This window comes from Lacerta agilis, chromosome 6 (assembly GCF_009819535.1).
Source record: "Lacerta agilis isolate rLacAgi1 chromosome 6, rLacAgi1.pri, whole genome shotgun sequence".
NCBI classification, from domain to species: domain Eukaryota; kingdom Metazoa; phylum Chordata; class Lepidosauria; order Squamata; family Lacertidae; genus Lacerta; species Lacerta agilis.
The window spans coordinates 66,517,170-66,541,159 of record NC_046317.1 but is presented as its reverse complement, the minus strand read 5'-3'; the positions used below and the strand labels follow the sequence as shown (position 1 = coordinate 66,541,159).

The 23,990-nt window shown below is 42.1% G+C and overlaps 1 protein-coding gene across 8 annotated transcripts in view; it reads right to left on the bottom strand.

Annotated features, from left to right (window-relative positions):
• The window catches only part of TOX2 (TOX high mobility group box family member 2), a 230,275-nt gene extending 207,202 nt beyond the window's left edge, over nt 1–23,073 (bottom strand). For 2 of the 8 annotated variants that reach the window (XM_033153266.1, XM_033153270.1), the window contains exon 1: nt 22,840–23,073. In XM_033153266.1, the coding sequence (XP_033009157.1) occupies nt 22,840–22,941 (102 nt within the window). In that variant the 5' untranslated portion in view covers nt 22,942–23,073. Of the gene's footprint in view, nt 1–21,798; nt 21,952–21,987; nt 22,042–22,839 lie in introns of those variants that run through there. The other 6 variants (XM_033153272.1, XM_033153269.1, XM_033153273.1 and 3 more) reach the window with 5 other exon arrangements.
• Between the last annotated feature and the right edge of the window lie 917 nt (nt 23,074–23,990).

The following is a 23,990-nucleotide window of genomic DNA, read 5'->3' as shown; positions in this document are numbered from 1 at the left end:
AAAAGTTTTTAATCTAACTTCTAAAATCACTAAACAATCTATCCTTCCTAATTCGGCACTTGCCTTATTATCATTAGATTTGACCCCAAATTCTACCCTTAAATCTAAGAATTTATTTCCTTCCTGTTCACAGCAGATTGACTAGTTATTGCCCAATGATGGAAGGAAACTTCTAATATACCAATAGAGGCATAGGTTAATAACAGCTGGAGCATAGCTCTATCAGAACACCTCACATACCACTGGTGACTAATCAAAGGCATCTCCAAAAAAAGATACCTTTGACACGATCTGGTATCCCTTTTTCTCTTTTATTGAAGAAGAACAGGATATTTTAATGCCAACATCATCATAGAGGTTTCTGTGGAGAGGATATATTGATTGAAAATCTATTGTATAATCTAAAATTTATTAAAAGGGGGGTGGGGAACACTCAGCATCCAAAAATAGACCCAAAGGGGAATCAATCAACAGCAAAGAAAAAGAAATACTTGTATTATCAGGGAGTTCTGCAGTTTGTTTCAATTTTGCATTCTGACCCCTAAGAAGGCCTAAAATATACAAGTTGGTTGTTTACACTTTTGTCATGCAACCCAACTACCCTGACTGTCATCCTTAAGTTTATCACTTATGGGGAACACCACCAAAGGCTAGAACTTCTTCCATAGCTATAGTCTACCTTATTCTTTGCAGTTTTTTCCCCTGTATACAATGTGATATGAATTATATGCCTTGGTCTTCTATTTATATAGGCAAAGGCACTGGGAATCCAAATCTGACACAAAAACTAAGGAACAGATTTTTCTTTCAAATGGGTATAAATGACATTGGGGACAGACCTGTCAAATTTATAGCTGCCAGGCCTTGCACAGCACGGTACACATACATTGCAGCCCACCAGGCGCTTGATTAAGTCCCTGTTTCTTTTTTGCCCCAGAAAGGCTGCAGACACATGGTTTATCAAGCATCTGGCAGGCCAATTACACAGCTGGCAAGCTGCACACAGCCCAGGGGGGCCAAGCTTGGCAAGCATAGGGCACAGGATGGTCCCCTTCGATTACACCACAGCAGCTCTCAAAGCTCTACTGGCCAGCCTATTTAGCCAAATCATAAATGCTAAATAAGACACAAATGGGACTAATTATACTTGCAAGGGTGGCTCTCCAAACATCTTTGTTTAAAAAAAAAATTAGATACAGATTTTTTGGGATCTGGAAAACTAACTAATAAAATAACCCCCATCATTAAAGCTTCAAGCGAAATCAGCTTGTAGAGAGCTAGATGGTACAGCTTTGAGCTGATGGAACTACTGTATTTGCTAACCTCTGCCAATAGCTATCCCATTGTTTTTATGGGGCAGAGCAGTTCTAACCTCAGTTAGGCAGCAGTGAGGCTTGATGGAGCAGCATACCCTCCGCTACATCCGTAGCTCCATCAATCATGCCAGCCAGGGCAGAAAATGAGGGACAGGCAAAACCCTGCTCCGTGCTACCCCCAGCTTGAAGCTAAAATATCAACCAGGCCCAATGCTGTCATGTGTTGGTAGAGTGGCTGGTTTAGCCCCTCCAGAGAGCCTCCTGTTATGGGACTTTCTACCAGTGGGAATCCCATAGGTGGGTGGCATGGTGAGTTTGGCACCAGGCTGGTGCTAGCGGAGCATTTGGGGGCTGGGTAGAGGGACACTACCTCCTCCAGCACAACAGATTGGGGGTTTGGATTGCAGCCTGAACGAACTGTCTCCCTTCTGAATTATGGGTATATATTCAGCCATTCAGAATCTGTATACTCAATGGCCCAGCAGTCTTAAACAGAACTATTCAGAAATCAAACAGCTTATGCAGTGAAGGGGCTTGCTGAAGCTCTGATGGAGTTGAGGGTAGTGCAGTCTGAAGTAATGGGACCATCAGGTGCAAAGGCACATCTGTGGCAAGCTGGTGTATGAGGAAGGAGATCTGACTGCCCCGTTCCATTAGAAAAAAAGCCACACAACTGCAGCTCACAGCTCTAACTTTCAAAAGTTAATTTTTGACTGAGCAGTTGAGAATCGTTCTTAAGATAATTTTGAAATACAAGATGAATCACAATGAAGGCAATTTGTGTTGCTCTATTTTACTTATGGCTATCATTTCTCTTGATTTAAACTTTATTCTTTAGATCTGTGTCTAAAGGAGGGAAAGAACCTGAGAGGGCTCATTCATAAGCAAGCTTTCAGAGTAAACATCATTCTCATGAATTATATAGTTGTCATTATCTCAGAGAGAGGGTTGTTGGCTTTTTAATGGCCCCACTCCCACATTTCAGGCACTCTCGCTCCAAATTTAGCACTTATTCCCAGCTAGTCCAGACACACAATCCTAATGGTGCAACTTCAAAAACAAGGAAAACATATGCAGGATGCAACAGCCATGATCTTTTGTAGAAATGCATAAGTACACAAAGCTATGTGTCCAATAGAGAAGTCTCATGGAAATAGAAGAAGATTGGGATAACACAGAGAGAAGCAGAGCTCAATAATCACAAGTCCAAGTTTGGTGTTACAACTTTAGTTAGAAGAATGAGTGCAAAAAATAAAATCTCTTTCAGTGAACAGGAGCTCTGATTAGCATGCAACACCCACAAGTAATCAGATTAAGTATCTGAATCTCTGATTCCCAATAACATAAAGATAAACATTAAAGAAGACAAACTTCACTAGTGTTATTCATAAACTTTCTGGCTGTCTTTCTCAGAGTGAGGAAAGGAGGCCAAATTGCAGGCATTATAATGGCAACGAATTTAAAAAATAAAATAAAATTGTAGGCTTGAAGCAGCTGCAAAGATTATACTTCTCTTCCTCCTCAGAGCCCATTACCAAAATGAAATATTGATTGATAATAATTCTCAAAAGGCCAACATTTCCATCTGATTTAAATTGGATATTGGAAAGCCACTACACGCGGTACTGCCAGGCAGTGGTATACATACCCAATTTTCAAACAGATGGTCTCCCACAATTAATTTGCCACCTTGAAGTCGGAACACAGGATGTCAATTAAATTAATAGAAAATGCAGTGTTAGACTATGCAGTCTTAAAGTAAACTGAAGACTCTTTTTTTCTCCCCTCTGGGCATAAAAACTTGTACCATCTAGTGAAAGCACAGCTTTAGTTTTCTTGGCACCCAGTCAATCTTGCCCTTGGTTTTAAATAATTTGTCAGGTTCAAAAGCAACATGTCACTGCTATGCAGCTGCTAGAGGGAACTGAAGGCTGAATAATCTCACTGGGTAGTTTCAGAGTTCATAAAATGACTAATTTTGGACACTTTTATTTATATATACGGTGTGTGTGTGTATATATATATATATATATATATATATATATATATAGTGCTGTTTGATCTTCAAACCAACACCTTTTATTATCAGTCCTGAGTTTTGCCAGGCACTGCTGCTTCTCAAAGTTTAATATCTTCATTTTACATTCTAACACTTGCTTTTGTAGGCAACAGACTATATTATCATTAAGGCAATACCATCCAACAGTGACAACAACCTATTGGGGGAAATCAGTTTTTAAGAGGTAACGGAGAGTGCTTTATTCTTCCTTTTAAAATGGCAATTGGAGGTTTGTTGTTGTTGTTGTTGCTAATTTATAAAGAAATGAGGAAAAAGAGGGGGCAAAGAAAGCAAAACACCTTTCACCTCACAATGAACATTCAATAAACATCACAACAACTACAGTATCTTAATTTACACATACAAGCTGACATATGCCATCCAAATAGGTCCAAACAGTAATCCAACTGAAATTTAGGTTTACAAAAAGTATGTTCAAACAAACTTGGAGTAGTTATAACAAGGTTTCATTGCATATTTCTGTTTTGCCACCCACCTAACCCCCTCCTACAATGAAACACTTTGATTCATCTCACAGTATGGGCAGACAAAGATACAGTAAATTCAATTGAGCTTCATTCTTACTCTTGACAAAGATCTTTCCCAAAATGTTTTCATTAAATTATAATCATTCCCATATTGTCAGCATTTCTTTTTTCTGAGATTATGAGATCTTAAGTACCTCACCCTGTAGACAATAGGGCTACATATCAAAATCCCATGGGAAACCCAAGGAAACATATACTATATGAGATCATTACATGCCAGAGCAGCTCTGTTAAAATTGGCACATCAGTACTAAATCGAAATCTTCACATTCCTCTGTTTATTTACTATTTCACAGAAAAGAAAGGCCTTCTAAACAGAAAAAAATGGATTTTTTTCCAGCAGGGCAGTAGCCATGCTCATTTGTTTAAGCAAAAGCAACAATTCTATAGTATTAAAACCTAACAGTTTTATAATGGCACAGGCTCTGAGAGGCTAGAGCATGGGTAGGCAAACTAAGGCCCGGGTGCCAGATTCGGCCCAATCGCCTTCTAAATCCGACCCGCGGACGGTCCAGGAATCAGTGTGTTTTTACATGAGTAGAATGTGTCCTTTTATTTAAAATGCATCTCTGGGTTATTTGTGGGGCATAGGAATTCATTCATCCCCCCCAAAAAATATAGTCCAGCCCCCCACAAGGTCTGAGGGACAGTGGACCAGCCCCCTGCTGAAAATGTTTGCTGACCCCTGGGCTAGAGACAGTCCTCCTCAGCAAATGCATACATGTCACACTTTAAATATGTTAACCTTTAAGGTGTCACAAGTCTCTGTGTTGTGTTTCATATATACAAATAATTTTGGGGAGGGAGGAATGTCTTCTGAAATTCTGTATCCATAACCTTTTGGTGCTGGACCTTGATTTGTAGCTGCTGGCATCACAATGCTCATCCAAAAACCCTACCACCACCAGACTGGACTTCTGTCTTTTGATAAGTATGTGGGTGTGCATCCCCCCATACAGGTTACAAGTTGTTCCACAAGTAGAGCTGGGGCTGAATGTGGTTTTGCATGGGTGGAACTGTTCAAATACACGTAATGACTCTTGCTCGTCTGATGGGAAGATGTTTGTGTTTGTTTTGGTTTTTGCCTACTGCTTATTTTTTAATGCAGAGTCAAATACTTTCCTCTACCCTCTTTCACCTCTGACCCCCACTGGCATGTGGCCCCAGAAGGTTGCCTAAGCAGCAACGTGTCCCTGATGAAAAAGGTTCCCAACTACTAGACTGCAAACCCCAGAAGGAACTATACCAGGGGTAGGCAGCCTAAGGCCCATGGGTCGGATGCTGCCTAATCGCCTTCTCAATCTGGCCCACAGATGGTCCTGGAATCAGCGTGTTTTTACATGAGTAGAATGTGTCCTTTTATTTAAAATGCATCTCTGGGTTATTTGTGGGTTATAGGAATTCGTTCATTTCCCCCCCCCCCAAAAAAAAATATATAGTCCAGCCCACCACATGGTCTGAGGGACGGTGGACCGGCCCACGGCTGAAAAAGGTTGCTGACCCCTGACTATACCCTTGGATCACTGAGCATCTAGCTCAAACACAGGCACTTCTTTCCAATATGCTTCATCTATTTTTACCTGCATTTACTAATGAAGTACATAAACATAAAAAACAAGTTTCTGCAGCACTACCAGAACTAAAACCAATATTTCTTCACCCTGACAACCCAGTGACCTAGAGGCAGAAAGAACCATGAAAGCTTTCAGAAAGATAATGAATTCTTCTGGAGGGTAGAGAAACAGGTTTGGACTAAGGATGCACGCATCACTTCAATAATAGACCTTCTTGCTTCACTTTAGTATTTGTCTGGTTCACAAAAATAAGGTTAATGCAAAGGGGGGGTGTAAACCTTCATATACCCATGAAAAGATAGCAGCTGCAAAGGAGAGGGGTTTTTTTTTTAGGTTTTTTACATAGCAGTAGCTGGACTATGCAACCAGACAACAGCAAACAACCCTGGGGCATGCCTGATTTTGACCAGATGGAACGGTGTGAGATTGGAGAATGGAACTTGTTGAATTAATAATTCAATCTTAAAAGGACCCTTAAGCCAGATATCTTTCCCGACACCAGTTTTCTTCTCAAGAGGGGAAACATTTTTATATTATATTGGGGGGGGGAGGCACCCAACAGCTTCCCATTAAAAAGAAATACGGCACTGCAAATGCATACCTGTGCAATTTATACCAGCACCTTGGGTTACATAAATCCAGCTCTGGGAAACAGCACAATAAAAGCAAGCCAGGATTCTCCATGGTCAAGAAGGAGAAACATATAGGAATACAGGAAGGTGCCTTATACTAAGTTACTAGTCCATCTAGCTCAGCACTGTCTACACCACTTGTCTTCAACTGGTGGGTCACAGTAGTGGGTCACAGCCTGATCCAAGGTGGGTTGCAACAGGGGCACTACGACCATGCAAATATGTGGTAAGAGATTAAGAAAAGGGTCCCCTGTGTGTTTTGGCTAAAAGTGGGTCCTAAGTCTGAAAAGGTTGAAGATACTTGGTCTACACTGACTGGCAGTGGCTCTTCAAGGTTACAAACAAGGAGTCTTTCCCAGCTCTATCAGGAGAGGATGGGGATTGAGCCTGGGACCTTCAGCATGCAAAGTTCTACTACTGAGCTACAGTCCTTCCCTGGAGGAGGTTGGAACTCCTATTTCAAGCAACTATTAAAAGAGAAGGTGCAGCTTTCTGCATCTAATCAGACAAGTAGCATAAGCATGAAGTGTAGGTCTGCATGCAGACAAAATAAAACCATTCATGCACAAAAGGGAGGTATCAACAAGCATGTGGGGGCACAAAGGTGCACAGAAGTAAAAAAATATTTAGGAGGGGGGGAAAACAAACCCTAAAACAGGAAAGGGAAAAATAGAAAACCCAAAAATGGAGTTATTTAGGGAATAAAGCTTTCCTTTGGGGGGGGGTTTCTAAAGAAGGGCCAAAAACAACAACAAAGCCAAAATAATCCATTGAAGGTGATACACGTCTCGTGGTACAGGGGGAAAGCACGAGGGCAGGGGAGAGAAGGACAATGTAATGGAGTATCCTGGGAAGGAGCATGGCCAGCTGACAGCAACACATTTGACAGCAACACACGGCAGCATTTTGTTGCAGGTCTTCACTTCTACTACTACTACTACTACTACTACTATATCATCTAAGAAAGACTGTATTTTTAAGCAGCAGAGAAAAAAAGAGCTTTGTTTTTTATAGAGCACTCAGACAATCCAGCCTTCTTGTGATCTAGCTATAATTAGAGGTCAAGAAACCACCTCAGACTAAAAGTCACCTGATTTCCTCTGATGAGGCTACTCAGAAATAGCTTGCAGTACTGGGCTATGCAAACCAATTTTCAAGTAATCTCTTCACAATAATTACTGGTACTGGACTGGACCCTAATTTAGCATTTACCTAATAGATACATAATGTATAAAGCTGACATGAAATCATACAGCAGCTATTTTAAAAGTTTAATTATATATGCAGAAGTAATCCAATCTATGAAAAATGTTATAGCTGTGGGTGGTTTTCAGTGCAATATAAAGATTTAGACTGCAAGCTAGGCAGACTCCATTCCTATTTTGAAGGAAAACGACACCCATCTTTACAAACACCGCAAATGGAGGGGGTGCACATGAATGAAATTTTTAACCCTGGACACATAAGAGTTAAGCAAAAAGGTGGTTTTAATATTTCTTCAATCAATCTCACCACTGCTAATGTCAGATTTTCAGGCTTCAAATTTAAGGGCTTGTCCACTCTATCAGTTCACCACTCACCAACATCAAGCTGAATGCAAATATTACATGCAGCTGACAAGCAGTATCTACATTTTAAAAAATCTAAGCAAATGTTTTTAAGTCACAACAGAAATCTGGGCTGGAGCAAGTCTTCTCTTTGAAGATGAACAATTGTTCCAAAAAGTGATTAATGGAAGCTATATATACAGAAATCCTGTAGTACCTATCAACTGAGCAATCAGCGGGTGGTGTTGTGGGTTACACCACAGAGCCTAGGGCTTGCCAGTCAGAAGGTCGGCGGTTTGAATCCCCGCAACGGGGTAAGCTCCCGTTGTTCGGTCCCTGCTCCTGCCAACCTAGCAGTTTGAAAGCACAAAGTGCAAGTAGATAAATAGGTACCGCTCTGGTGGAAAGGTAAACGGCATTTACGTGCGCTGCTTTGGTTCGCCAGAAGCAGCTTAAGTCATGCTGGCCACATGACCCGGAAGCTGTACGCCAGCTCCCTCGGCCAATAAAGCAAGATGAGTGCCGCAACCCCAGAGTCGTCCGCGACTGGACCTAACGGTCAGGGGTCCCTTTACCTTTACCTTATCCTTATAAACCCCTTTTTCTTTTGCTTGCCCCAGCCTTCCATTCTCCAGAATATGGGCATGTTTCTTTACCTAGTCCATTTTTAAGTCTACTTTACTCTGGGGCGAGGCAAGGAGACATAACTCAATTGCATTTTTCTATGGTATGAATGCACATGCACAACTGTAATTTTTTACCAGCAAATGGATTGGGAGAGAAGAATGAAATAGAAGAGTGCTACTCAAATTATGGAACCAGCTCATCCCCTGTCTGTTGCCTCAGGTGCAGGTATTCTGCTGGCTGTTGGCTACCATGTTGCTTGTAGTCATTGTGAAAGTGCAGATAAATATGCATGGTAGCCAACCTTGAATACTTATGGCTATCTGGGAATGATTCAATGAACAATACAATTCGAAGCAAAATGCTCCAGTTGCATGGGAAGCCTCTCTCTTCCAGTTCTCTATTTCCTTGTTTTATCGTTCATCTCCTTCCCTTTCCCCTTCATTTCCCCTTTGCGGGTCTCTTTTCCATTACAATTTGGGTTGCGGTGGGTTAGGAAGCGGACTGGACAGAAAATCTGAATTTGTTATGGGCCAACCAATGGACAAAAAATAATAATGTAAGGATACCTTTTAAAATTCTGCAAATTAAATGTGGCAACCAGGATAACTGGCCAGCAGCCACAAGGAGATAGTAATAACAGAGACTCTGACACCAGATGGGCCAGATGTGGTCCACAGGTGACCTTCTGGACTCAAGAGGGTAGGAAAGAAGGAATATGATACCTACAAATCTAGATACTCCAGTTCTCTCAGAACAGAAGAACACAGAATGATTCAAAGTATCTAAAGATATGTCAGCATAGCTGTTCCCAGAACAATCCTTGTTAGATACCATGTATGCTCCTTGAAAGTAAGTGATGCATCCCAAAACACAGAACTATTGCTATTGTCAGGGTACACCACGGTGTTGGTCATGAGTAACAACAGAGTCCTCTTACACTAAAGACTACTTTATTGTGCATAACTGTTTACAGTGCAGAGCTAGCTAAAAACATGACCGCTCAGTCACTTGCAGAATCCGGAAGTGCCCCTCTCCTGTTTCCCGCCCAGCACCAAAACCTCAGCACCCTGAAACGACGTCTTCTGTGTCCCCTGACACACACCCCGGTGCTGCACTGGCGCCGGAAGCTGCAACTCCCCCTCTAGTCGCCTCTGGCTGGCGTTGCTGGGTCTCTGCCCAGCATCCCTGACCCTCGGCTCCTCCTCCTCTTCCGCGGGAGAGAGCTCTGGCGATGGGCTTTGAGAGGATTCAGATGACAGCAGTGGCTGGGGCTCCCTGTATCTGAGCAAGACCTCCTCTCGAGGAGGTTCCCTACCCTGATCCTCCCCACTAGCAGGATCACCTTCCCCACTCTCCCCGCGAAGAGTACTCCCGCCCGGGCTCTCCTCACGAGTAGGACCTCCCTCTGGGCTCTCCTCGCAAGGAGAAGGCAAATCCCTGACACCCATATTAAAAGTTACATTCTGAAAACAAAGAGAATGAAAGCCTGAATATCAAATCTCCAGATATCATTTGATGAAGCATGAAACCTGGAATCACTACAACACTTTAGCCCTGCTTAAGGAATATCACATAAAGAACACCTCAAAAATATGCACAACAGCTAGAAACAAATGCATGATCGACAAGATATAAAAATTTCTAGGAAAACACCATTACCAAAAAAAAAAAAACTTATTTTTAATGCAGAGCTGTTAGGAAAACACAATTATAAGCTTCATTTATGATAGAAGATATAATCCAAACCCTGGGTTTTTTTATATAAAAAAAATCCAACAAACATTTGGAGCTTTATTTGTAAGAAGATGAATACAAAAGGTAAATGGAGAGAGAAACTCATTCCATGCACATTAGCCCTCCCAGTGAGTTCACAATAAAATGCTACTGTTAGAATAATCTAAATATAGTTTCAGAATGGTCTGTGCACACATTATTTGTAGATTAATACAGACACATAATAAAAGCATTGGTTGAATAGTCATCTCACCATAGAAAAGTCTTTAAAAGTACATGGAGTTCAATAAAAATAAACAGTGCAAAAAGAAAGCATCATATTCATCAATAACAGCCCCCTGAACAGAAACCATGTTCATGTGGATACAACTAAGGCAATGGCATGGCCTTTACACGTGGGAAGCAAAAAGGCTTTCCCACCAGCAATGCTTTTCAGAATGCAAAAGAAATGCTGATCTACACTGTACCAGCATAAACAAGAATTAGCACTACCAACAGTAATTCAGATAATTCAGATGTACATTACAGCAGAAGTGGGCTGCATATGACTTCTTTATTTATTTCTTTTTCAGTTTAACTTTTTATCGGGTTGTTGTTTTTTTAAAAAAAAAAAATACAGATAATGAGTAATACAAATAAGCAGACCATGGCAGCCTCGTACCATTCATATATGACAAGGTGAAGCATTTTAGGTTTACTGTAACATCCTAGCCATCTGGTTCATTACCTATAGCCAGTGTGTGCATCTTAATTTACAAACAAAATTAAAAGAGAACAGCAAAATCAACAGTTAATATTCAACGCTGTACAGCCAGATATCCTTGATTTAGCCCAAACATAGCATCTCAGCTATATCAGGCAAGTATCGATTGTACTGAAGCTAATTTAGTGATCATTTTCCTATTATGCTGCAGGTAAAGCAAAGTGGAGTATCTATGAATGGAATTGTGGGGGGTGGGGGTGGGCATCTGCTTAAATCAACCAAATCAAACTAAAGGCTGGTGGGGGAGATTGTTCATTCTGTGGAATGATAGCATATATTATAAAATCAAACAACACTGGGGTAGAGCCATCCTTCTTGATCTGTCTGTGTGACCATCACAGACTTATTTGTTAATCGCTCTAAAAGAGCTATTTCGCAGACCATTTTGTACTATCAATCAATTTTTTATTGTATGAAGCCAAAGGCCTTTACAATGGACTACAGAGAATAAAAGGAAACTTTCATCTAAAATCGTACACGTAACCTGTAGCAGTTTACAGCTTAAAAAGAAATTTACAACATTAAGACTTAAGACTGGAGTGCATTCACATAGCTAGAATGGAGCTTCTTGACTGCCAGCGCAAATTTGGCTACCTGGTGTGCAATACACGGATCGACTAGGAAGCCAATTAAGAAATGGTGATATAAATTTTTCTCTGGGCGTTTTATACAGTGTGCAAATCAGCAGATAGTGTGCCTTGTCCTCAACCTGATTGCATCTATGTATACATTTGCGATCCATATGAGGAATTCCCCCGTATCTCCCCTGCTGAGGGCATATGTTGAAATCTTACTTCTACAAAGGCCCTGTGTAGCTGCGGGAAGGTCAGAGTCTCAAGGTAACAGGGCCTTGAGTGATTGGTCTTAATTTGGGGGTACCAAATAGAGTAGTGGGCAGCAATGATGAATGCTCTGTCTTGGCTAGCATCCTGATCAAAACTCCAATTTCTAAGGTCACATGGTCTAAGGGCCAAGTAGTTCTCCATTTGGAGATTATAAGCCCTAAATTTATCTTGGCACTTTTGTGCACAGCCCCCTGTCCTTAGTTGCTCTAACCAATGCTCCAAGGCATTGAGCCTGTGCCAGTATCTCAGATAAGCTAGATTAATTCTGGCTGCAAGTAAGGGAAGGCCCAACTTGGCTCTGAGGTGGGCTTCCGGTGTCCCAAAGGGAAGTTCCAAAATCTGCCTCATAAATTTATTTTCTAGGATCTCATATTTCATAATTTGACACCAGTTCCCCATATATCAGTCCCTTAGAGCATTTGGGCGATGATTTTAGAGACAAAGATCTTAATAGCTGGGTTGATTAACTGTTCTCCCTTTGAATGGAAGAACCTAGTAGAACAACCAGATACAGTAGTACCCTGGGTTACGCACACCCCGTGTTGCGGACGTTCGAGTTCCGAACGGCCACAACCCGGAAGTGTTTCCAGAGCGCATGCGACCTGCGTGCAACCCCTGGATGCGCAGAAGCGCTCAAATCGCGCTACTTCCATGTTTTGGGGGTTTTTTATGCGTTTCTGATATGCACGCACACGTTACATACCGCAACCCGCACTGCATTAGCTTAATTGCTTCCAGATGGCATTTCCATGATAACTCTCCATCAATAAGTAATCCTAGATATTTAAATCTGGGTACTTGCTCAAGGGTGTGAGCAGGTTGTTCTCAAGCTCCAAAGTTTCAAAGAGTTTATCTCCATTAGCAATGTCTCCTGTAGGCATACTATATCAAATGTTTGCAAGCACCTTTTGAAGTCCAGGTCAGCTGGTTTGTTCCTCCAGCCTGCAATGTTCAAAGAAACTAGTTTTAAGGGGTAGGCTAGTTCCTTATCGGTTCTCAGCCAGTCCGCCATGGAATCTGTCAATAAGGCATATCTATTCCCTGCGCACCAGTCAGAGGTAGGCGAGTGGAAGATTTTATTTATGCCTTTTGACATTATGTCCCTTCATACCTTGGAAAGTTAATTGAATTTAGCATTAAAATGTCAGGTCCGGGCTTTGGTGCTTGGTGATACCCTATATGGATGTTGTTAAGGGATGATATATAAAAGGGGCAGTGACAGATTAGCCCAGGTGCTGGGCTGTAAATATAATGATGCCCTTTGGGCCCAAATTTGGTCCTATATGTCCATGTAAATACCGGTACACTGCCCAGACCATTTGGTACCAATTGTCTACTGTTACACTATAGAGAGCCTTCCAGTGTCTGATTATGTTACATCTGGCTGCCTGTAAAAGATGGCTTATCAGTTATTTATTATGTAAATCGTAAGTTGTTATCCTGAAATATATTTTAAAAGCTAGTTCTAGTTTGACTTCTAGTTGTTGCCCTATTTTGTTAACTTCTGGGAATACCAAGGTCCAGAAAGCCTGGATTTTTGCACATTCCCACCACATATGGAGGTAGGTACCAGGTGCAGGACAACATCACCAACAACTTGGCAAGGTGCCAGAATGAAACATACACGTTACTTCTGAAGTGGAAATATGCAGCCTAAACATGCTTCATAGAATCCTGGTGGCTGAGGTTTAGTTGTTATGTTTAAGTATGTTTCAAGGCCTTATGGCTGCAGAAATGCTACAAGGGCAGAAACTAATAAGGCAGTGGCAAGGACTAGGCTGATTTAATTGATTTTCCATTTTCAAGACCACATTTCAAGGTTCTATAGAGGTCGATTCAGACTGTTCAAATGAGTAGCAAAAAAATATCAAAACTTCTGTAGAGCATACGTAGAACATGTCAACTAATTTCATCATCCACCAAGATCAGGAGAATGATATGCAAGTTATGTTGCTCCCGTGCATATAAAACACCCAGATTACCCTTGGTCTTCCAATTTGTTTCATATTTTCCATGTAGCACGCAAAGCTAAACAAGTTGCTCTTCCCTGCAGAAGGAACCACAGAACACATTCTAGAGATATATGCGTACTTGGTTTTAAATATAAAAATAAAACAGGCAACTTTTTAAATTTACCATCTGTTCTTCTGCAATCTTCTTTTCTTATTCATCATACGTTCAAGCAACTTTAGTGCATTTAAGGGAATTAATTAGAAATGGCCATGGAAGCCATATTGTCTAGCACAGTGTACAAAATACCTCTATTATTCCAAAAGTAACTACGCTAAAGAACCCCTCTCTCTGCGCATGGAGCTAGAACAACATTTTCTATGAATGAATGGGTATTCATTATTTAGTTCTGAATCCCTGATTTAATAAAGCCTTCGGCAAAAGAGAGCTTCAAACACTTTCCATTATGCAGATGGAATGAGCACAGCATCAAAGCTTATGCCGCAGGAAACAAGAGATGGTGCATCAAGTGACTCACACAATTCCAGAATGTAAATATTTTTAATGGTAAGTTTTTACCCTATTTAGCAATATTCAAAATCAGAAACGAAATGAGGGGCCCCAAAATAAAATAATAAAATAAAATAGGGAAATATATTCCCTTTTCAAACCAAAATTAGCGGAAGAATAGAATTACATTTCTTCAAAACAGAGTTGGCTCAGGAGAGTGAAAAAGGAAATATTTTATCTCCCAGCATGCCAAAGCTGTAAAAGAAGAGTAGGGGGGAAGGCAAGTGTTTACTGCTGCAATTTACTGTGCACGTAAAAGTCAAAAGAAAACAGAATGTTCCATAAAAATTTATTCATTACATTGACCCTCCCTTATACCGATAGGTCAAAACCAATTTCTGATGAGTTCTGTTTTAAACAACAAACATACAACAACAAATATTGCTAAGATTTAGCATCTCTCTGAACTCTAGTGACTTGCAGCACAATCTATCCTATTCATTTATACTTAGAAATAAGTACCAGCAAATTCAATGGGATTTACTCCCAGGTAAGTGTGTTTAAGATTGCAGCCTAAATCCTTTTTGCCTATGGAAAAAATGTACAATTTTTTTTAAAATAGAGGAAAAAACGGGATTATAAATTATTATTAGCTTTAAAGTAACAGCTGTTTAAAAAATTGGTTTGGCATATCATATGCCCTTTGCTTGTATACATACAAATGTATCAGCAACTTAATCTGATTAGGACCATATGCTCTAAAGACTTCCTGGGATTCTTCCTTTAGGATATGGATGTATTGTCATGTATGGGTGGTGCCAAAATTCCCTCCTTCTGAATTTACCACTATATTTATCAGTCCCGTTTACCTTGTGCTGGTTGTGGAAGAACAGCAATGCATTTGTTTTCCAACATTTTTTTAGCTTAGTTTTCTTGAATTTGTAAAAGTCACTGGGGATGCACAATTTGCTCCCACCATGCTTTTCTATTTCTTCCATTTATTGCAGCTTTTCCCTTTACCATAAGCCACATGCACAATCACTCATGTGCATTAAAATATCATGCAGTTATACATACAATCCCATTAAGGTTTCCTTTCACCCAGTCTTTCAACTGACCAACTTGCTAGCTATCATCAGTTCCCCATCACTATTGCCTTACGCACACAATCACAATTCAGGAACAAAACAAGGTGTGTAACATTTTAATATCTGCAAGTACATGACAGTGGTAATGGGAACCGTAAGTGCTAGCAAATTAGGGACGGCTTTAAACAGAGAACTGAACTAAATTAGCAAGTTGATCAACTGAAAGACTGGACCAAATAGAAGCTGCTGAGGAAAGCTGACATGATCGTGCACAAAATCCAAGAAAGAAAGAAAGAAAGAAAGAAAGAAAGAAAGAAAGAAAGAAAGAGTTTTAATGCACCCCGTCACTCATGCACATGATTACGCTGAAGGGACATAAAACAATGACTAGGAGAAATAGAAAGCAGCAGCAAATACGAACTATGTACGTGCCAATTCCGTGCATAGTTAATTAGAGAAAATCTCTCTGAACAATTGGAAGACAGGCAGAGTGAAACTCTGGGCACAGCCAACCCGCAGAAAACTTGCAAGTCAGGACAGGGAAAATCCATCCACCCCTAACTGGTAGTCAAATACTACATACTGAATGAATTCAATTACCACAATTTGTACCAAACCATTAGAATTCTTTGAAGAGCACAAGAACGTAAGGTGAACTCTGTTGGATCAGAACAAAGGAGAACTGCCTGGCCCAGCATCTTGTTTCCCACAGCAACCAAGCAAATACCTAAGGGAAGCCCAAAAGCAGGACATGAGGGCAATAGGCCTCCTTTGTTGCTGCTCCAGAGCAGTTGCCTCTGATCCTGTAGAGACAGTAGCCACCATAGTCACCTTTAATTTTCAACATAAGGAAAAAATATTTTACAATAAAAGGATAGTTTTTAATCACACAGGACCACACTGCCAGAGCCCCCGCCCCACCTTGTGACCTCAATATACCAAAGTGTTGCGCATGCATGGTACCATGCCTGACCAAGCTGGGCACCAAGCTCAGCCCAAGCTGATGATCCAATGAAACACAAGCAACACAGAGAGGTTGGATTTATTCTAGCTATACTCATTTTCAAAGCAAGCCCTATGATACAGTTCATTCCTGTTTAGACAGCAGTGGAACATACCTGCAGAGGAAGCTTCACATGCTACATACAACTCAATGTGGGCAGATTTTTCACATAATCAGCAGGACTGAATAGAAACACCCTCCCCAGATTCTCCATCATGTCTGACTGAATATTCTTAGAGCAAGGGAAGGTGTAATCCCTCCAACAATTTTGTTCGGGTCAGACAATAAAATTCTCAAAAAAATGTCTCAATTCATGTTGAATGAAACATTATTAGTGCATATAATAGAACCACAGAATCACAGAGTTGGGAGGGACCACAAGGGTCATCTAGTCGAATCCCCTGCAATGAAGGAATCTTTTTGCCCAACATCAGGCTCAAACCCATGACCCTGAGATTAAACGTCTCATGATGTACCGACTGAGCTATATAGGTGGATGGCAGGAAGCAATGGGCTAAGAGAGGAGAATGGAAAGGAGCAGGGACAAGCCCATTGCTTCCTTAAATGTAGTATTAGGTTGGGTCCACAGTTGTGCTCAAAATTCCCCACCATATTTCCAGGCCCATTGAATCTAATATTTGGGGAGTGTGGGCTAGAAATCTCCAACGGTTGTGGGAGGGAACCAGAAAAGGGAAACTTCTCAGAAGGTTATCCTCAGGCAAATTTTAGCTCAGCAAATTTATCAGGGACTTTGAAAATGTAATTAAAGCTACTTACTTCTACAACTGTAATGAAGAACAAAAAGTCTCTGTTTACATCTACACAGTTGAAAAACCAGACTGTACATCTACTTTTACAAGTTTTCTGTAGGAAAAAAAAAACACAGCACAAGCAATAATACATTTATCACCATTCCCTGACCCTGCATTCCTCAATCACACAGGAATCCTTCTATATTGCTTTTCTTCAATGGCACCTTTGGCCGAGTAAGGAATTTAGAACTGGGCCTTTCTGTTGTATAAACATTCAAACTCACCATAAGTATCTGATGCAGAATTTGCTTGCCACAGTCATAAGATTTGTGGGGTTGTTTTAAAAAGGCTTTTAGAAGCTGCTATTTTTCTTTTAACTTTGCGAACATATTTGTTTGAGAATCTTTTCTTTTCTCGACAGGGGATAGAAATTTAACGTAAATTCATACATATCGTAATTTTTATCTGACATATTGGGAGGCGGACTTCTTTCAATAAGGGATATGCACAATTAAGAGTTAGAGAATCTAAAAAGAGTTCCAGCTATAGTCCTAAGTTTTCACACAAAAGCAGCAGTTTCGGCTTTAGGGAACTTAATGCATAAAAAACAACAGATCATCCTGGGAAGAATAAAGGCCACTTTACACATGATATTGTTAATACACTGAGATCATCTACACATAGGAAACAAGACATACAAATTATATGTAGCAAGAGTAATTATTTGTTTTAAATAGATAATAACACACACAAACACACTTTTTTCCAACAACAAAGATAATGATCTCCAATTAAATTGTGATAATAAAGAAGAGTCAACCTTAACACACACAAAAAGTTGATAACTCAAATGCCTGGGGGGGGGGAGCAAAGTTTTAACTCCAACACCTACAGTAAATGCCCAAATTGTTGGCAAGTAGCTAATTATATTGGAGTTGGAACTCCACAATCAAGGTGCTACCAGAGATGGCCGCATCCCCAGAAACCTCCAACTTCACTTCTAAAGGGAGGAAAGCACCTGAAGCAGCAGATCTTAATGAATTGGCAGGTTCATATGGAAACAAGTGGTCCTGCAGATAAGAAGAATAAGAGTTTGGATTTGATATCCCACTTTATCACTACCCTAAGGACTGAGTCTCAAAGCGGCTAACATTCTCTTTTCCCTTCCTGCCCCACAACAAACACTCTGTGAGGTGAGTGGGGCTGAGAGACTTCAAAGAAGTGTGACTAACCCAAGGTCACCCAGCAGCTGCATGTGGAGGAGCGGAGACGCGAACCCGGTTCACCAAATTATGAGTCTACCGCTCTTAACCACTACACCACTGGCTCTCTGGTCCCAGACCATTACAGCTTTATGGATAAGAACCAGCACTTTCAATTGGCTCAGAAATCAGCTGGAAGCCAACACAAATCTTTAAGCAATGGTGAAATATTGCCAGGCTTACTATTTTGCTACAAGATAAGGTGGCATGGAAGTACTGAGTGCCAATGTAAGAACCAATATTCAGGCCATAAGCAGCAACTTGCTTGGTTTCCTGTGGTGAGTTACTACTGCCTCCGGTTACAAATCTGAGGGGAAGCTTTGTTACTGGTATATCAGGAGTGAGTTCTTTTACTTATTTTGGCTACTAATGTATGGACAAGCGGCTAGTAGACATTCTGCAGGCTAATCACATTTTTGCTTATTTGCAAGGTCACTCTCAATATATAGAGGCCTAATAACAAGAACATAGCATTTATACGTCAACTTTCCAGTGTTCAAAGTACTTCGCATAGCCCAGTAATCCTCACAAGAATCCTGTAAGGTAGGCTAGAATTACTGGCAATATTTGCAGTATATTGCATACTGAGTGCTAAGACTGAGAGAATAGTTGCTTGACTAAGGCAACCTAGTGACTTTTTGGGTAAGGTGCCATTTGAACAAGAATTTAATACTGATTTTTGCAAGCCATTCCAATAGCCTTTTTGGCTAAAAGGCGTGGTATAAATGCCATAAACAAACAAACTTCTTGGACCATGGCTTACATTATTGGCCACCACACTATGCCAGCTCTCAACAGATTATTCCAAACAAACAACTGGATGATACCCAAGAGCACAGCAAATGGCGTTTAACTGGGTATTCACGTAGACATTAGACAAGCCCTACTACAAACATCCCTGTCCTATTAAAATGGAAACTGTTGCTGCAGTGCACAAATGTAATAGGAAATCTCATGATGACAATATTGTGTTCAATAAATGCACAAAACATTAGCACTTCAGGATGCTTTGAGCTAAACAGTGTTTCTACAGAAAGCTCGATGGCCATATCAGAAGCACCTATTGGCTCAGGGGTATGAAAACACAGAGCTATTGCAATACTATGTCCTTCACTTCTATTTCTACACCCAGTGCACAATGCACACAACACAACCCTTCCTCCAGCAGAGTTTCCGTGCCCACCCACTCCTCTGGAAGGAAAAACATTTCAATCATGGAGCTTGAAAGCTTGTTTGGCAAAATCCCACCCTTTTTGTGTTTGAGCTCCTGAGGAAACCTCAGAAAATCAGTACCACACACTGTCAAATTCCCTGGGGGGTTTTTTTGGGGGGGGGAGAGAAGAGAAGAAATAACTAGGCCTCACAATATCAGTCTCCTCCAAGCTAGCATTCTCCTTTAATTACAGAAAGCAGAGGCTGGCCCTCCTTCATTCTAAAATCTCAACTAAGGAAAGGCAGAGTTAGAAATCCCGAACACATCTCAGTCTATTTCCCTTTCTCCCATTCAAATCCCATTGAAACTTTTGCTTCACTCATAACATTCACCTGGAGGAGCTGCTGAATTCCCTGATTGCCCTACCTAAGGAAATGATCCCCTTGCAATGTGTATTCTTTGAGGCTCTCAAATTGTGCAACCTTTGAGGAAAGAACCACCTGTAAACCTTGTCTACAGCATTGAGCAAAATGACGTTTATCAATGTGAAAGAAAAATCCACATATATTGTTCTATATATGTACTTTGGGGGAAGAGACATTTTAGAGCCCATGCTAACATATTTTAAGGGAACAGGCTGAACATGGGCCTCTGGGATACTGCAACTGCAATCCTACTTTCTTTACACAAAGATGATTTACTGCACAAGTCCATTTGGCCCATTCTGACTATGTAAATAGCAATTGACAGCAGTGGGATATTTATATTGGTTGCTAGTTACATATTTAACATTTTCTCTTCTTTCCTCTCTCTCTTTTTAAGATCCTGGTAACAGTGACAACAGCAACACCTGGTGGCAGTGGTCAGTATTTTGTATGTGATCCTTTTCATCACCTCTTCTGGACTCTTTATCAATCAAACTTGAAATTATTTGTTTTATCAGAGAAACTGACGAAGAACTATTACAGCACTCTGTCACTCTCTCTGTGTTGCTTTTTCCCCAGCTTTGTTAGAAACAGCACTTTTGTAAAAAGATGCATTAACAGTAAGTGACTTTCAACTAGCTGCAGCCAAAAACACCTGCCCAACATGTGCAATAATTCCTCCAAGGAGTGTTTTCCCCTTGGCCTACCTATGATCAAAGTTTATGGCAAAGTAGTCATGTTGTAACTTTCCATTTTACTCTAAAGTTGCTACAGATCTCTTGCATTCACCCCTTTTAATGGCTAATTACAAGTTGTAATGCTTTATATTTCAACTTTCCAGATGAAGAAAAAACACCATGGATTTACTTCTAACATTTTTCAATATTTGTAAAAAAAAAAAAAACCTTAAAAAAAAACCAGACAAAATTCCAAAACTCGTTTATTTTTCTTTAAAGACTGGTATTAGATATATATTCCAAGTCATCCAACAAGTCTTATATGTTAGCAGTTGGTTCTTTGATAATAATGAAAATTTAAAATTTCTTCCTGCAAGAATAAATGACACTTTGTGTTTTGGAAGCCATGGTTGTTACATGAATAAAATGATATGAATTGGAAATTACTTGCATTTCGGAAAGAAATTTTCAAATTAGATTTGACAGCCCAGACAGCTGTGGATAGACATACTATAGATTTTTAAATGTTTAAATAAAACCATATGCAAATATATCACAATTGCAAATAGTCTGAAACTGTGGTGAGTGTTTAAAGGCACATATCAGTGTAGGAAGGGAAATGCTTCAGAATTAAAACAAATTTGTATTAGAAAACTCAATATACCACAAAAACAAAACCAACAGACCATGTAGCTTTTGTTCTGCAACTTCCATTACTTTATAAAATTGCAAGCCTCTGATAATATGAAACAAATAAATATTCGTGCATGATTAAATAATCCAAAGTTTCAAATTCTTTCATTAAAATGTTGAAGTTTTGCTATCCTCAAGCCTGAAATTGATAGTACTCACAGATAAATACCGACAATATCTGTGCTTTATTTGCTTACTCCTCTCAGTTAAAAAATCATTGGCCAAAACACCATGCACTCTTAAATATCTTCTAACAAATTTCTTTCTCTTTTACACACACACACACACACACAGAGAGAGAGAGAGAGAGAGAGAGTGCACTTTCTTGCAGTAGTAAATAGACAAATCTAGGTTAGAAAGATTTTCATGTTGTGCTGTAGATCTTATGAATTATACATAATCCATGTCTCTCAGTTGCATTTAACAGAAGTAACTGTATTGTGGGGAGGGGGAGGAGAGGGAAGGGGTTGACAACTAAGGGACAAGAACCTGCAGCCTGAGTTAGAGAAATGCTAAAACAAAAACATAAAGTTCTAACCACTGCATATAAGGCTAAATCCAGGTGTGCACGGTCTATATCATATATAGATTCCTCTGAGAAAGACATTAAAGAATTGGAGGCGGGTTATAATATACTCACCCTAAAGCATTTCTCCCCTAGCCTGTACATTGTCCAACAGAAACCATAGCCAGGCATGCAAGAAATACATTTCCAAGCAAGCAGCCTCTTGAGCCCATACAATTCCACTCCTCCCCCAAACAAAACACATACACACACACTTTTCTGCGTTCAGATTTTGTTTTTCTTCCCGTTTATAATAATGTTTACCAAAACTGAGAGGTCTAATCCGGGGTCTGAAGTGACGACGCAACTGATAACCAACTGCCTCTCTCCCACTCCTCTCCCCCCCCACCCTTCCCCGCATATCCCCCATCCACCCTAAACAACCCCCCCCCCCACTCCAGTTCTGCTTTTGCTTCGAAGATGGGAAAGGGAACTGCGACGCAGCTTTCAAGCAAGCAGTCTGGGTGCTGGGAAACCAAATAGTTTTGAAATTCCCTCCTGCAGGATGCAGCCTCTCTCTTGCTACCTTCCACACTCTTGCTCCCCAGAGGAGGAGGAGGAGGAGGAGAAGTTTCAGCCTCGTTCGTTTGTTTTTTCCCCCGTCCCGGTTTTTAAAGCGCTTGCTTCTTTCCCCTTTGCTGCTAGCAAGCAAAGGAGGCGATCTGGACATGGGACTTTGGGGCGATTTGTGAGAGAGGCAGAAACCTTTCCCTCCCCAGTTTTTGCGGAGCCTTCGCAACTGGACCAAAGTGCGTGGGGCGGTGGGGGGGGGGAGGTGAGAGAGAGAGAGAGAGGTCGCTTTGCTCAGGGGTGCCATTGAATCAACTCCTTGCGCTGCCCCGTGCGGGAAGCGCTGACAAGTCCCGCGCAGCGCCGTGCGCGCGCCATCGCTGTTAGTGTGGGGCAAAGGGGGCAGCATCCCAGAGGGGGAGAAGGCGCGACGTGGGGAAGAAGGGGAGGTGGGGTGGGGTAGGGGGCTGAGACTTGAGCACACGTCCTCCTCGGTCGCTTGCATCCTCCACCCTTGCCCGGTCACTTGCGCCCGTCCCTCCTCGCCTCCCCCCCCCCACGCGCCCGCCCGCCGTCCGCCCCTCTCTCATCCCTCCCCCTTGTTACCTTGTTGCAATGGTAATAGTCCAGGGGGCCCAAGCAAGTGGGGTCGGCCCCAGGCAAGGAACCAACGGCGGTGGGGGCGGAAGGGTAAAACCTAACGTCCATGCCGGGGCTGCGCGCTGAGGGGGAGAACGAGGCGGCGGCGGCAGCAGCAGCGAGAGGAGGCTCCAGCGGGCATGGAACCGGCTCCTCCGGCGGCGGCTGCTCTGCCTCTGGCTCAGGGCGGGCGGGAGGGGAGGGGAGGAGAGGCGGGGAGAGGGAGAAGGGGAGGGAGCGCAGCCCAGAGCCGGCTCCACTCGCACTCTATTGTTCCAGGCACCGAGGCGAGGGGGGAGAGAGAGAGAGAGAGAGAGAGCGGAGGAGGAGGAGGAGGATGGGGGGAGGGGAGAGCGCCTGGGACCTGCCTGGGCTGGGCTCCCACAACAACCTCTCTCAGGCGGGCGCTGGGACCGCCACAGGGCGGGAGGGTGTCGCCAGCACACCCCGCGCCTGAGAGCGGGCCTGCCCCGAATGCCGACCCAACGAGGGACGAGAAGGGCCTGGCATGTGCGGAGCGAGCAGGGAGCGGAGCCGCCGCCGCCGCCGCTTTCCTGGCCACACACTCCGGGCTTGTTCTTCAATTCTCGGGTCCACCCTCCTTCCCCAGCCCTCAGGTTCATTCGCGGGAAGGTACCGCCTGGGGCTGTATAGTCACCCTGGCCACGGGGGAATGGGTCCCACAGAAAGAAGAGGCGGGGAACTCTGTAAGGGGGTCGCAGCAGAGGGGCAGACTCGTCCTGGCAGACTTTTCACTTTGTGGACCTGCTTGCTCTCCGCAAAACCCTGCGGCAGGAGGGGGGGGCCCACTTGGAAGCTCCCCAAGTCTCCAGGTATGCCCCTTGGGCGTGTTTTCGCTCGCACACAAGTGAAGGGCTTGGGCTAAACTCTCAACTTAGAGCTGAGATCCGCTCCCAAAGTAACCAGCACTTTGCCATACCCTGAGAAAGACTGGGCTGGGACCTGCCCCTACCCCCAAAAAGAAACAGAGAAGAGACAGCTCAAGAGCCGATTTGATAGCCATATTCACATATTTGAAGGGCTGTCACAGAGGTGAATTTGTTTTCTGTGCCTACAGGGGATAAAAGCACAACCCATGGGTTCGAATGGCAAGAAGT